This window comes from Stigmatopora argus, chromosome 5 (genome assembly GCF_051989625.1).
Source record: "Stigmatopora argus isolate UIUO_Sarg chromosome 5, RoL_Sarg_1.0, whole genome shotgun sequence".
Lineage (NCBI taxonomy): Eukaryota > Metazoa > Chordata > Actinopteri > Syngnathiformes > Syngnathidae > Stigmatopora > Stigmatopora argus.
In genome coordinates, this window is record NC_135391.1 from 4,558,220 (window position 1) to 4,572,949 (window position 14,730).

The window sequence follows — 14,730 nt, forward strand, 5'->3', positions numbered from 1 at the left end:
TGCATTTTAGTTGCCAGTTCGTGGTGACCGATGACCAGGACTACAAGGCTCACTTCACTGATCCAGATACTCTGGTCAGCTGGGATTGTGTGCAGCAAGTGGTTAGTGCTTTCCCTTTCAAATATATGTTTTTTTTTGCTTAAAGCACAAATATTTAAAGAACATGTTATTTTACCAACCAGCGCATCTACAGTCATGAGGTGCCATCTTGCCCCATCTGCCTCTACCCGCCCGTGGCAGCTCGCATTACGCGTTGTGGACATATCTTCTGTTGGCCTTGCATACTGCACTACCTGTCTTTAAGTGACAAGACTTGGTCTAAGTGCCCCATATGCTATGAGGCTGTTCACATGGTGGATTTGAAGAGGTAATTGTTAGGAAGTTATGTATTGTTTTTAAATTGGGATGTCCCAATCACATATTTTTGCACAAGACTCAGAGTCTCCTGATTTTCAGAATCCGCCGATACTGAATCCCGATCCGATAACCAGGAAATTAATTAAGTAGGGGGAAAAAGTACTATATCCTACTGTCCATCCAATTTGAATATAGCTAGCGCAAAATTAGTCATTTATCATTTCAACAAAGGAAAAGAACAAATAACTCAAAAATCTTTTTTTTTTCTTCCACCAAAATAAGTTTACCAAAAAATTGTTTACATAAAAAAACTAAATAAACTTGGTCACCCAATGCAATAAATTGAGCTATTTTAGTTGTGATTTGTTAGACATTTAATTTTTGGACTTCAAAGTTTGTTTGAAAAGTGTCAAAATTGGCTGGTTTTGCATTTTGTCACCCAAACTCATTAACTCATTTTTTTTTTTAAACCCGATCTTTTTTACCCGATTCCAGTCCTCTGTAAAAGACACGATTGGGCTTAATTTCCGATAAAATCCGATCCGATTTCTCATCGGGGCATCCTTAGTTTTGAATTACATTTTTCCAAGCCACTTGTGAAATATAAACAACCATTCTTGTTGCAGTGTGGTTGCCATGGAAACCAGGCAGTATGTGATCGGCGATATCATCACCATGCGCCTCATGCGGAGGGAAAAGGGGTCTTTGGTGGCCATGCCGAGCTCTCAGTGGGTGAAAGTGGAGGAACCTGCACGCTTTGGAGGTGACTCATTTTAAGACATCAGCATGCACTTGCACTTGTGATGTTTCTTGACTTAAAAGTCACCATTTTGCATCAACCTCCTGTATGTATAAGAAGTGAGCCAAAAATCAAGAAACGGTACGCTATTAAATGTCTGTTTTTTTTTTCTTTAGATGCTTCTCTGAGCCCTTATTCCAAGCTGCTGCTGAGCTCCAGCAGTCAGGTCCTCAGCATGGTGGCAGAGGAGAAGGCAGTTCTGCAAGCTCAGCTATGCGTGGAAGAGGATGCGCAAAACTGCTTCATCCAGAGTGCGCTTTGCCACTTGCAGGTAAAGGTTTGCGTTCCTTGCAAAGAATAGAATGCGGCAGCTGTTTTGTAGTCTGCGTTAATCGATATTGGGGGAAACTGGCAAATGGTAGGAAATCTTAAATGCTAGGCAATCTGGTTTTTTTAATAGAAATGTGTTTTGACGGCAGGTTGCACGGGGAAAAAAATGGGAAAAGGTGAATTGATGTGGGGAAAAAACATTCCAAATGTTCTCAGGTGGAAGTTTATATGTATGTTATATATATTTTTATATTGTCAATTATCTCTGCCCAAATCTGGGTTACAATTTGGCTGTCAGAGATCGTGCCCACTTCACAATGATGAAACCGTTAATAACGGGACTGATATAATAAACTATCCCAAGTTAGCATTGGTGTAACGTAATCATTATTTTTTTCTCTTTCAGGAGCGAGAGGAAATGTTGTTGAAGCAGCAGCCAGCTTCAGACAACAGCTTTGATTTGTCCACTCTGACTCTCGAGGAAACTATTCCCGTTGATGAAGTGTTGACTATTAAGATCTCTACCAAGGTATCCTTGAAGGAAAACATCTTTTTTTTAACGTAACCTTACGCCTTCAGCCGTATCACCATTGATACCTCCTTTATTTTTAGCCCGTGCTCCAGTACGCGTCTGCTTTTGACGATGAAGTGGTAGACGTAACAATTGTTGAAGAGCCGGAGGCGGCGTCCCTTGAACCTACTTTGGAAAGTCTGCTTGAAGAGCCTCCCGATACCGTGTTGGAGGCAGCGCCAGATCACGTTTCTGATGAAACAAATGCTCCCAAAGAGGCGGAACAAGGTCACACTCAAATCAGCCAGGTGCACGGACCCTTCTACTATTTCTATCAAGGTTGGTATTTTCAGTGTTTGCCTTTTTCCATTATCGCAAGCACAAAGATAAAACATGAATTTGGTCTGTAAGCAATGATTTTAATCGGCAATTTATGTTTTGCTTCATTTTATAATGTCACTTTTTTCCCCTCCCATCGTCTAGCGGAGGACTGCCAGCAGATGTTTTTGCATCCCGTCAATATACGTTGTCTATTGAGGGAATATGGCAGTTTGGAAGCAAGTCCAGACACTATTACTGCTACAGTGGTGGAGATTGAGGGACATACAGTCACTGAGGTCAGCAAAATTCATGCACGGATTGGACGATGCTTGTTTAAGTTGTGGAATAACATTACTGGATTTACTTTGAATGAAAAATTGCCATTATGTTTGTTGTCTTATTATAACATGGTCACTAAAAGTGTTAGGGTTCAAGAAGATGTCATTCCTAGGATTTTTTTTGGGGGGAAAAAAATGACCAAATTTTAAACATTGGTCTTAAAAACACATTTAATTAATTACACATGAATTCCGGTTTTTAACTTTTTCACAGGACATCCGTCGTCGACATCGTTACCTGTCTCATCTTCCTCTGACATGTGAATTCAGCACCTGTGAGTTGTTCTTGCAGCCACCAATCCTGTCCCAAGAAACCATTGACACATACGCAGGTTTGTTATTTTTATTTCAAAATGCGTTGTCTTTTCGTGTGATTTAAATTTTTATTCTGTTTTGGACGCCAGGTGGCACAATTTATGCATGTGTCTATGCAGGGTTTCTTCTAAATTTAATGTAATTTGATATGCATGCTCTTTGGAGAGTTCATTGGAAAATGTCCATGTCATTCAATCAAATTTTCACCAAATTGAAGTCAGGCATTAGTTTCACCTGATGTGAAGTTTATGTAAAGAACTTGAAGTCACTTTTTTCAACTTGAAGATGAATTGGAGAAAAGGAAACGCCTGAGACTGAAGAAAGCCAGAGACGAAAAGCGCAGAGAGAAGCGGATTGAAATGGAAGAGAACAAGAAGCAGGGTAGATGTAAGTATATAAGTTGGTTTGAGAACATTTCACTACAGGATCTGGTAGCTATATATATTTGCCATTGTTTTTTTTTCTTCCCCCTCTTAGACCCTGAGGTGCATATTGGCCTTGAGAACCTCCAACATTTCCCGGCCTTTGGGTTTCCACCTGACAATAGCAGCCCTCTGGCCCAGCCGGATTTTACCTTGCTTCCTCCTTCTCCCCCGAGTAGCAGTCCTTCCCCTGGTAAGAGATCCTAACTTATGTTGTTATTTGGATTTTCAAGCCCCATTTTACTCTTGATTGTTTTAAGTTTTCTAAAATAGTGTTGCGTATCTCTTGATAAAACTTGAGGGAACCCTGTAATGGGGGCTACAATTGTCAAAAGTTCTAAAACAAAAAAATTATAAATTGAATGCACCAAGTACTCCAAAATGTTTGAGACATTTATTAACAATACTTTAAAGTAAAGTCTTACAATGAAGTCCCTCACGTCCAAAATGTGTTAATCATTCTGGAATGGAATGAGTGGCCTCTGTCCATTTTTGGACAAGATTGATGGATGTTTCCGGATATTAAACCATGACAAATGTTTGGTTACGTTTTTTTTTTCTGTTTTTCTGGATTCCAGAGGGAACCATGTTCCCATGTCTGAATGGGCAAAACTCTCTTCTTGTGGGAAATGTGGAAGATGACTCTCACTGCATGTCATTTGCACAGGTGTGTATAAGTTATACAGATGAACTAGAATGCTTATTTTACTCGTGGCTGTTTTTGCACGTCTAAAAGTAACATTTACGATCACAAAATTTTTCATGCGCATCGGCATTGTGATAATAGTGTACCGTATAACATGCACCTAGCGCATAAGACATTCGAGAAAAAAAAATGTCAGCACCGAACTATATTACAATTTATGCATACAACACAACTGAATATATTTGACATTAATCATTATTTTGGTGGGTTTTTTTAATAGCATCCTTCGGTCTTGTTTGGTTAGCACCTAATTTTAGAAGAAGAAAAATACAACCAAAATTTCCCCAAAAAGATTTGTGGCGATAATTAAGTTTTTTTTTTTTTTAAACCATAATTTTACAATGTTACATTGTGTTGTATTGCATTTAGATGCTGAAAGGTGGAAAAGCCAGAGCTGATGGACCCAGAATTACAACCAAACAAGGTACGCATTTGCAAGTGAACTAAATCTAAATAACTAAATAGCACTGAACTTTACATACCACGCTAGTTTGTGTTAAACTATCATTTGTGTGACCTAACCATAAACTTTCACATTAAACCGGTGAGTCCCGAAAAGCATTGACTAAAACTTGCATACCATTGTGATTGGTCATCTCAAGAACTTAAGGGATTTCTGCGCTGTAGTGACGGGTCATTTTGTGTTTGCAAATGTACTTGTGTATTTGGATACATTACCTCCCGATGGGTGTGTTTATAGGGTGAAATAACATTACTGTTGTATTTCGCTTCCTGCTAAACCGGTTTTGGGGCTTTAGAACAGTACGACTTCTAAAGACACCTTATAGTCAAGATGATGTGTTGTCAAACAGATAAACTGTTAGCGCCGTCAACTGCTGACAGCGACGGAGAGAGTGACGGGTCAGATCGAGCTCCGGTGCCCAACTTTCAGAACTCTTTCAGCCAAGCGTTCGAGAAGGCACTTCTCCAGCTTGACAGTCCAGAAGCTTCTCCGCAACCTGTCGTTGTCACAGGTGCGCCATCTCTGAATTTGATAAAAAGGAATGATAATGCCCTTTTTTTGTATTTTAAAACCCTCCCATTTCTTTTCTTCTGCAGATGAGAAGGGAGGAAAGAAGAAAAAGAAAAAACAGAAGCTTCTCTTCAGCACATCCATGGTTCACACAAAGTAGATAGCACTGAAATACCGTAATTTTTGGACTACACAGCACGCCCATCAAATTTTACCCCCAAAAAATGCATTCCTTCGTCTACTGTAAAACATACTGGACTATAAGCTTCAGTTCTTGACATTCTAATATTATATATTTACACCAAAAGACATGCAGCCCATTAGCCTGTAAAAATCTGTATGTAAAATTTGATGGACTACAAGGAGCTGGTTTATCGTCCAAAAATTACGCTCGATTGTTAGTTTGTTTAGCTGTATTAAATAATTGCTTCACTTCCTTGCCAACATCTCTGGTAGTTAAAAAAAATGTTAAGTGGTTTCCCAATGATAGACTTTTTCAGTTAACTTTTATTTTCATTTGCTGCAAATAGTATAGGGTGCCGATTGGTGAAAACGAAGATTAGTTGTGTGTTTAATTTGAGTGGCAGTCAACCAGTGCTGACATGTACTGGATATCGTACTCGCAGCAAGGAAATTTGATTTTTTTTCTTAAAAGTACATTGGAGTTTAGCGCTTTGCTTTTGAATGTTGTTAAAGTTGAAGGCATCAACATAGTTGCAATAAAGAGGGCCGATTAAATGTAATCCCCATTATCGTCACAGTTGGTAAACAACCCATAATTCACGCTCTTTCTCCCTTCTGTGTAACATTTTCTCTATGTATTAATTGACTTTCAGTGCTACGATTGTGTGAAGCTGGAGATCTTGTGCTCTCTACAGAGACTCTTGTTTATGTGGATGGAGGTGCTTTTAAGGGTTCTTAAATTCACCTTTTCATTTTGAGGAAACAGGCAGGTATGAAACAAATAAAGAATTATTCACAATCAAATACTGGGTTGACTGAGTTCTCGCCAAAAACCTGTTTGGACGGTATGATTGTCTAGCCTTGCTGTTATCAAAACAATCAATTCCATAAAGAACAATAAGATTGGGAGGGAATGTCAGAATATTATTTGATACATTCTTGTAAACGATTTGAAAAAGGTTTTTTTATTTTGAGTTTGGTGAGATCATAGCATGATGACATCACATTGACCAATTGTAGTCCATTCTTTTCTTATTCTCCATCATAATACATGTATTTGAAATTTAATTCCCTCTTCAATTTTAAAAAAAATCATTGGGGAAAACGCGTCGCAGCTGTTTGCGTCTAATACTGATTTTATTTTGGGAACTCTAGCCGGAAACACTTGTCCGTGTAATGTCGCCCTGCAGCCAGCAGAATCCTGTAGCGCTGTTTAGTCGTGCCTGTCAACAACACCGCAACCTGAGACAGGATAGCTGCTTCTGTGGCTAGCAAAGTCAACTTGCTAAGTAGCGAAAAAGCCATTGTTTACGTTTACAATTCTTCTTCTTAAACGGTACTTTTTTACGAAAATGTAGGCCATTGGGAAAATATTTGGACGGAGCAAGATGAAGAATGGACTTTGTTAGGTAAGTTCCGTGTGCTTCCCATCAAACAGCGAAAGACAGGTTCAGTCAGTGTTTCCATTTTGATTAGTTGGCTATTGTTGGGTTACCTTTTGCTTGCTTGGTAATTTTTCGCGTGATTTAAACTTTTGCATTTTTCATTTAAACTTTTACATGGTCCTTTTTTTTTTTAAATTTTGGAACCCTGTCCGTGTTTCTTTAAATGGTCTTCACTTTGGAGCAGGCCAACACAGGTTTGTTAATCTGCTACGGGTGCGGAGCGAGGAATTGTTTTTATTTATTTATTATTTTTAACACTTAATGCTCAGTTTTATATTCTTAAGTGTGAAAAGTAATAATATTTGAGTTGGAGTTCACGAGTGTTGTTTATATTGGGGACTTTTGTCGAGACGTTCAAGTGTCATAAACTAAGATTAATAGGACTTTTACTCTATTAGCAGTTTACTTTACTTGTTATTACCTGAGTTTGACAACCTGAAACGAATTCCGAGTACTGTTAAATTAAGAAAAATCACTTTTAAAAAAAATGACGCTTAACCTAGAAGGTTTAGAGGAAAAATAGGTGTGTACCTGACTGTGTGTGATTTATTACTCAAATATGTCAGTGTAAATACACTTGTATTTGTATTATTTAAAAAAATGTGGTGAAATTTAACAGTTGAGTGGTTTTGCCGTGATTTACAATGCGCAATAAGTTTGTCTAGTTAAAATAGATAAAATCTTGAGGTTTCTGAAATTCCCTTTAGGCTGCTTCGGCCCCACCTTCTTGTATGATATGACGTCAGTGGTCGATAAAAACCAGCATTCAACAGCATACGGTTGACATCTGCTCAGGTACAGTATTGCCTTTATGCATTTATTCAAGGCACTTTGGCAATATTCCCTTTTTGTATACCCCTGGAGAGCAACATTTAATGTTGACGTCTTCCCACAGAAACATGTGCAGTTCATTATCCAATACAAAGCAGTACTATTCTTGAAGGTCAAACAGAAACAGACTTGAAAATAACAATAACATTTGTTATCTATGATTGTTTATGTAAGTCAAGAATTTAGAGGTTTTGAAATAATTGATTGGGATAGTTGTCTGGAATATTTTTTCTCTCAGCATTCCCTTTTCTGGCTTCTGTCAGTTTGGTATAAATTAGCAACAATTTTCTCGAAAGATATTTTTCATCACGCAAAATTGAACACGTGATTTTAAAATTTGGAAACTGAGGGCAGGGAATCTAACTCACAACCTCTGGTTAGGGTAACTGCAGCTCTACTACTGATCAACGTGACCCCAGTCTGCCCAAATGTTTTTTTTTGTTTTGTTTTTTGCAGTTGCACCTTATAAAATTTATGTTTAAAGGCATAACTCAAAAGTGCCTCTTTGATTAATTATTAAGAGTTGTGTTATAGACAGTTATTGATTGATTATTCATTAAAACAGTTTATTACTGTCGATGTAGAAGGTCATGAACCACTATTGGCACTAGTCTTAACATGGTTTATTGCTCTGGAGTGATTTATGCCCACATGTAATAAGTATATTCCTCTACTTCCACTCATGACACTCCCTTACATAAGGTCCACAATAGTGGCCAGATAAAACATTTTTTGTGAGGCTTTAATGTTTCTAATTTGAAAAAAAAAACACTTTAAAAATGAGGTACACCAAAAAACAAGTTACTTTTTCCTTATAACAAGGGTTTTTATTTTATATTGTGGTGAGTTTTTTTTAATGGAAACTAGCAATGTTTTGCCCATTTGGAACATTTTTTGTGTCAATAGGTGCTGTTGACGAGGATGGCTGCACAGGTGGAAGTACAGGGTGGGGAAGTTGGGAGGACAATGACAGGAGGAAGGCTTCACTTGAGTCCCCTGACTGACTCAAGTCCATCACTTACGGACTCCCATATTATCACACCTGAAGCCAAGAAACCTGTCCCTGGTCCCAAGCCACGGCTGACTCCAAAACCCTTTGCCTTGGAAAAAAGCACCATAAAGCCTATACTTGCCCCAAAGCCGCAGACCACACCCAGACTTGAATCCACAAACATTGCTGGGAACAAACCGGAGCTTCCAAACAGCCCAAAACCACAACAACCAGTTGCCATTGTTAAGCCAACCCCCGTGTCAACCAATTCCAGTCGTCCTGCCACCACTTCTTTTAGAATAGCCGCTAAAGTGAATGCTGGGCAAACCGTAAAGCCTACTGTCCATCCATTTAAACCAGCCCCTCCTTTAGATGCTGTCGACACCAACAAATCCACGCCACCACTGCCGGCCGAGAGACAGAATCCTAAGAACCAGAGGACACCCATGCAGGGTGGAGCATCCATTGCCAGAGCCAAGTCATTGGGGTTTCTTAATCAGATTGACAAAGAGGATGAAGAAAATAAATCTGTGACAGTTGTACCACCCCGACCCCAACCTCGAGGTTCCAGGCCGAGACCAGTGTCTGCAGTTTTTGTTACCGATCCAGAGATGCCAGTTCCTGCGCCGCGCTTGGCTGGAGGAAACCCGCTTTCATCTGATCTTACGTCAAAATTCGAATCAATTGGTCTGTCATTGCACCGGAAAACAGTCAAGAGCAACGTTAAAGAAAGCAATGCAAGTGTCAAACCTCTTCAACAAAACACTCAGCAGGAAAAACATTCTAGTAATATTCTTAGGGTCAAACCATCGAGCGCAGATGAGCACAGCGACAGCATTGTAGAAAATATCATTCTAAAAGAGATTAAAGAGGATCAACGAGGTGGTAGCATTAAGTCACGAATTAATCTCCTACTTGATTCCTCCTCCATGCTTGAGGCAGTTTCTTCAGAGCAAAAATCAGATATTCTGTCTCCGGAGCAGACAACGATCGAAAATGAACCACAGGTGGATGTCAAACAGCTCATCAAACAGCTAACGGTGGAAACGACTCCAACTCAGAGTCCAGTTTTGAAACCTTTGAAGCCTCGACAGCTGCACAGTGATCTCACTAAAAAGTAAGATGCTCCTCCAATGCATGAGTTTACTTTTGACATACTCCTGTTTGGCTTTTATTGTGTAATTTCCTTTTGTCAGGTTTTCATCCGAGACATCATCTGACTTTGGCAAAGCATCACTCCTTGAGGCTTCTACAGATAGTCAGATCACCCAAGGTCCTCAAAGCAGGGTAAGAGATTTGTAGATTTGGATTTTTGATTACAAAGTAGACGCAGCTGGTTAGAAAAGGAAGGGAAGCCCGGAGGGACCCAAGAGGCGAAAAGCAAACAAACCGACCAAAACCCTAACTAACCCTAACAGCAGATGCCATCAGTGTGTAAAAACAACTGAAAGAATCGTATAGTCTGGGTCAGGCATGATACAAACATTGAAATGTAAAACTGTAAACGGCCAATTATCGCACAAGCTCATGTCTGAACGTCACTCTATTTTTTTTAGATTGAAGCAGCTGACCTCAGTGGGAAGATGGCTGTGGATTTCCAAGATCAGCTCCAACAGGGCAGCTCACATTCAGAAGAGGCAGAACCGGTGTCAAGTGCTACCAGCAATCAAAGTGGTGTTGAAGTGCAGACAGTGCTTGTCTCTTTACTACCCGATAATAATGTGGAGAGATCCAACATGAACAATGGCGCAGAATATCTTAGTAGTCCATCGTTTAGAGCTGGACGCAAAGAGGATACAGAAACTCTGTTGACCTCCACCTATAAAGATCCTGTATCTCCAAGTCCCCAGCGGGTGAACCACGCTGTGGACACAGTGCAAACTGTTGGCGAGAGAAGAGCGGTGAGTGAGAGTATTCCACTTGCTCAGAGGGAACATAAAGCCATGACCTTACGCTCCAGACGCTCAGAAGGGAACAAGCCAATGATGGAGACAACCGATTTAATAAAAGGCGAAACGACTCTAGCGATGGCAATGGAGCAGCAGCCTCGATACTTGCGAATAGGATCGTTGCATAAATGGCCAGTTACAGGTATACCACAAGACGTGGATGTGGACAATGGCGCGCAAAAGCAATCACAAAGGGGAAAAGAAGTGGATTTAATTAAAGACAAGGACAGACAGAGAGAAGCAGATCATGAGGAAATAGCTGGAGCTCCCAAACGCATGAAAACTCTGCCGGCGGATGAAAAGTCAAAACACAAGGCAACCTATTTTGCTTTGACTGGACAAATACAGGAGCCAGTTTCTTCTTCAGATACTGGATGTGACATTATATACCCTGTGGCACCTTATGATGATATAGATTCTGGACAGGTAAACGCTCAAGGTAAGGTAGCTGCAGTTAAGAGAAATCTGTCGTTAAATGAAACCTCAGGGAAAAAAATGCTGGAACTAAAAGAGGTAGTCAGGAGGACAAGCCACATTTCTGCCAGGCATGTGGTTTCGACTTTGGTAGAGCCAACAGCAGAGAAAATGACAGAGGTGATCAAAAGAGAGCAAAGAACTGAGGATGAAGGACAAAATGGCAAATTGAAAATTATTAATGAGGACCAACGGAGGCAAATGGAAATTGAGAAACAAGCCATGTTACAGTTTGCGCAGATGAAGGAAAGGGAGATGCAAAGAGAGTTTGAGCGGCGTAAGGCCTTTGAAAGGGAGAAACAAAAACAGAAAGAAATTCAAAACCGCAATCAGCAAGAAGTTGAATTTGAAGGTCACGAGGATACAGAAAAACAAAAGCGGCTGTATTCCGAGCAAGAAAAGGCAAACCGGCAAGAACGAGAGAGTCAGATGAGACGGGAAGTTGAAAAGCAAAAAGATCTAGCAAGGCAAAGAGCGATAGAGAAGCAGAGACGGCAAGAAATGCACAAGCAGAGGGAGAGAGAAATGGAGATACAGCAAAACCTGCAGAGGCAGAGAGAGCAAGAACTGGAGAGGCAACAAGAACTGATGAGGAAAAGGGAGGAAGAAATGGAAAATCAGCTGCAACAGATGAGGATGAGGCAGCAGGAAAGGGAGCGCCTGCAAGAACTTGAGAGGCAGCAAGAACTGATGAGATTTAGAGAAATGGAAACGGAGAGGTTGCAAGAACAAATGAGGCTGAACGAGCAGGAAAAGGAAAGGGAAGAATTGAGGCGACTTAGCGAGCAGGAAAGCGAGTGGCAGAAGGAACTTGAAAGGCAAGTTGAAATGGAGAGACAGCAAGAAGTGATTAGGTTGAAGGAACAGGAAAGAGAGCGACAGCAAGAAATTGAAAGGCAGCGAGAACTGGCGAGGCTTGCGGAGCAGGTCGAAAACCGTCAGCGAGAAGTTGGGAGGCGGCAGGAACAGATGAGACCGAGGGAGCAGCCCATGGAGAGACCGAGGGAACCGGAACACGATAGGCAAGAACTTGACAGGCAGCAAGAATTCCTGCGCCAGAGGGAAAGAGAAATTGACAGGCAGCGAGAAGTTGAAAGACAGCAAATGAAACTGATGCAGCAAGAACAGGCGAGACTGAAGGAGCAGGAAATCCAGAGAAGGCGGGAAATTGAGCTCCAGAAAGAACACGAGAACGCCAGACGCCGGGAAATTGAAATGCAGCAAGAAGAACAGAGGCAAAGGGACCAAGAAATGGACAGACAGCGAGAACTGATGTGGCTGAGGGAGCAGGAACTGGAGAGACAGCGAGAACATGCGCAGCAAGAACACTTGAGAGTGAGGGCCCTGGAAATGGAAAGACTGCTGCAACTTGAGAGGCAGGAAAGAGAGCAACAAAAGGAGAAACAGCAAGAATACGAGAGACAGCAAGAGCAGATGAAGCTGAGGGAGAAGGAGTCGGAGAGACGGCGAGAACTTCAGCAACAGGAACAGTTGAGGATGCGGGAGCAGGAAACGGAACGATTGCGCGATCTGGAGAGGCAGCAAAGAGAACAGGAAACAGAAAGACAGCAAGAACTGGAGCGGCAGCAAGAAAAAGCCAGGCTGAGAGAGCAGGAAGCGGAGAGACGTCGAGAACTTCAGCGGCGGCAAGAACAACTGAGGCAAGAAGAACAGGAAAGGGTGCGACGTCAAGAGCTGGAGCTCCTTCGCCAGAGGGAACTAGATGTGGAAAGACAGCGAGAACTTGAGAGGCAGCAACAACACCTGAGGCAGAAGGAGCAAGAAATGCAGAGGCTACGAGAACTTGCCCAGCATCAGGAAGAGATGAGACTGAAGGAGCAGGAAAGACTCCGTGGATTTCACCAGCAGCAAGAAATGGAACAAGAGAGACAACGTAGCTGGGAAAGACAAAGACAGAAGGATGAAGCCAGGCAGACAGAGTTAGATAAAGAGACCCGTCTTTTGGAAATGCAAAGGAATAAGAGAATTGAGGAGCAGGAGAGATTTCAAAAGAAAAAGGAAGAGAGGCTCCGCGAAAATGAGAGCTATCCCGGGCAGCGGCACAGAGAGAGGGCGGAACCGGATGTTGTGAGACTCAAGGGGAGTGATAAAGAAAGGGACAAACAACGGCAAGTGGAGATGGAGTGTGAGGACGAGGTTGAGAGGCAAAGGCTAAAAGAAGTGGACAAATTGAGGGGCTCGCAGAGGGAGAAACAACTCCACGCCGAGAGAAAAACTCAGAGGCTAAGACATCAGGCCTCGCAGAACGAAAGGCTCGGTTGGGAGCCAGAAGAAGAGAAGATGGAAAAAGCCGAGGCAGATCGAATGAGACAGATTGCAAGACATCAAGAAGCTGAGAGACTTCGACTCAAGGAAAAGCAGAGGAAGGAGGAGCAGGAGAGGACGGCGATGGATCAGTCTCCTCTGCGGCCCAAAGTGGTGGATGTGGACTCTCTTCTCCGAGCCGCAACTTCTCAGCACGTTGCCCCCTCGCTAAGATGGAAAGAGCCCTCTCCGAGAACAGACGAGCGTTACAGATCTTCCATTCTTGATGTGGACTCTTTCAGATCTCAATCACATCTCTCCTCAAATCAAGATTTACTATCTGTGTCTGGTATTCAGGAAATAAACTCCCCTGTTGGTACGCGCATATCACGCCTTTCACCTGAAAGAGACATTACGTGGAAGGTACCCCCGCAGCCTTCAGCTAGTGCAGAGTGGACCGTACCCCCCCACAACCCATTGGATCCACAGCCGACTGATATGCCTTACAACAAAACCCATCCCGAGCCCAGGAAGCAGACAACGAAAATCAGTCCAGAACAATTGCTCCTTAGGCAGGAGGAACATTCTCCGGCTGCGCAGAGCCACTCACGCCGCAGGCAAGGCGAGGCAATGTTCTTGGATCCTTTTGTTCAAAGAGAGGAAATTCCAGGCGCCTACAGTAGGGTTCCTGTTGACCAGGTCTGGTTGCCCAGGGAATTCAAATCCCCAGATGACCAAGAAGTAGTCTGGAAGCACAGGAGATCCCAGGGGTCCAAGGTAAATTTCACCGTAAAATCCTTGACATAATTTTGCTGTTATCTTAAAAGTTTTGTACAGGGAGTCAACAGGTTATCATGTCATCGCCCTGCTATGTTTTAACTTTACAATGCTATTGCTTGTCTGTCCAAAAAAGAGAGGTAGGTCTCTAGTAACAAATCTTGATTAGGTCCCGAGTGCAGAACTCGAGTTGAGTATGATGACAGCCCTTGGGAAGAAACTGTTTGTCTTGGCTGTTATGGCTCTGTAGCGCCTTCCAGAGGACAGCACGTTGAAGTGGTGGAAGCGTATTGTCTTTTATGATGCTCTCAGCCCTTCTAAGGCACCGAGATTTGTAGATGCTGGACAGGGTATGTAGGGGGAAGTTGATGATCTTTTTACCGCATTCAGACCAGCGAAGATACCACGCTCGTCCCCAAATACCGTTTTTATAGTCACAAAATCAATGTCAAATAGTCTCCAGGTCACTTAACCTAAAAATAAGGACAGAATGTAACAAATCAGGTTGCATATACGTGTCGTGTTGCAATGTTGATGTGTTGAGTGCTGTGTTTTCTGGACTGTCCCTAAACACACTGCGTGTCTGAAGTTTGTGCCTTAAATTCTCCATGGTCTCTTTCTCTTACAAGGAGGTGAACAGGATGCGTTCTCGCAGTATGTCCCGCCGATCAGCCCCATCTGGTTTTGCTCTGGAGAAAAATCTTTCTAGAATACGAAGTCGCAGTGCCCACAGAGAACAAAGCGGCCAAAATTGGGTAAGTGGGATTTCAGATACTTTTATTGCAGGAAACAAATGCATCATG

General features: G+C 42.1%; 1 protein-coding gene across 1 annotated transcript in view; it reads left to right on the top strand.

Annotated features, from left to right (window-relative positions):
- The window catches only part of rnf10 (ring finger protein 10), a 28,455-nt gene that overhangs the window by 2,202 nt on the left and 11,523 nt on the right, over positions 1-14,730 (top strand). Inside the window, exons 4-21 of the mRNA XM_077600708.1 lie at positions 11-101; positions 183-367; positions 984-1,120; positions 1,273-1,427; positions 1,833-1,955; positions 2,039-2,276; positions 2,421-2,554; positions 2,811-2,928; positions 3,197-3,298; positions 3,389-3,526; positions 3,912-4,000; positions 4,409-4,463; positions 4,852-5,013; positions 5,099-5,157; positions 8,378-9,579; positions 9,659-9,749; positions 10,019-13,927; positions 14,557-14,682. Coding sequence (XP_077456834.1) covers positions 11-101; positions 183-367; positions 984-1,120; positions 1,273-1,427; positions 1,833-1,955; positions 2,039-2,276; positions 2,421-2,554; positions 2,811-2,928; positions 3,197-3,298; positions 3,389-3,526; positions 3,912-4,000; positions 4,409-4,463; positions 4,852-5,013; positions 5,099-5,157; positions 8,378-9,579; positions 9,659-9,749; positions 10,019-13,927; positions 14,557-14,682 — 7,114 coding nt within the window. The remainder of the gene's footprint in view (positions 1-10; positions 102-182; positions 368-983; positions 1,121-1,272; positions 1,428-1,832; positions 1,956-2,038; positions 2,277-2,420; positions 2,555-2,810; positions 2,929-3,196; positions 3,299-3,388; positions 3,527-3,911; positions 4,001-4,408; positions 4,464-4,851; positions 5,014-5,098; positions 5,158-8,377; positions 9,580-9,658; positions 9,750-10,018; positions 13,928-14,556; positions 14,683-14,730) is intronic.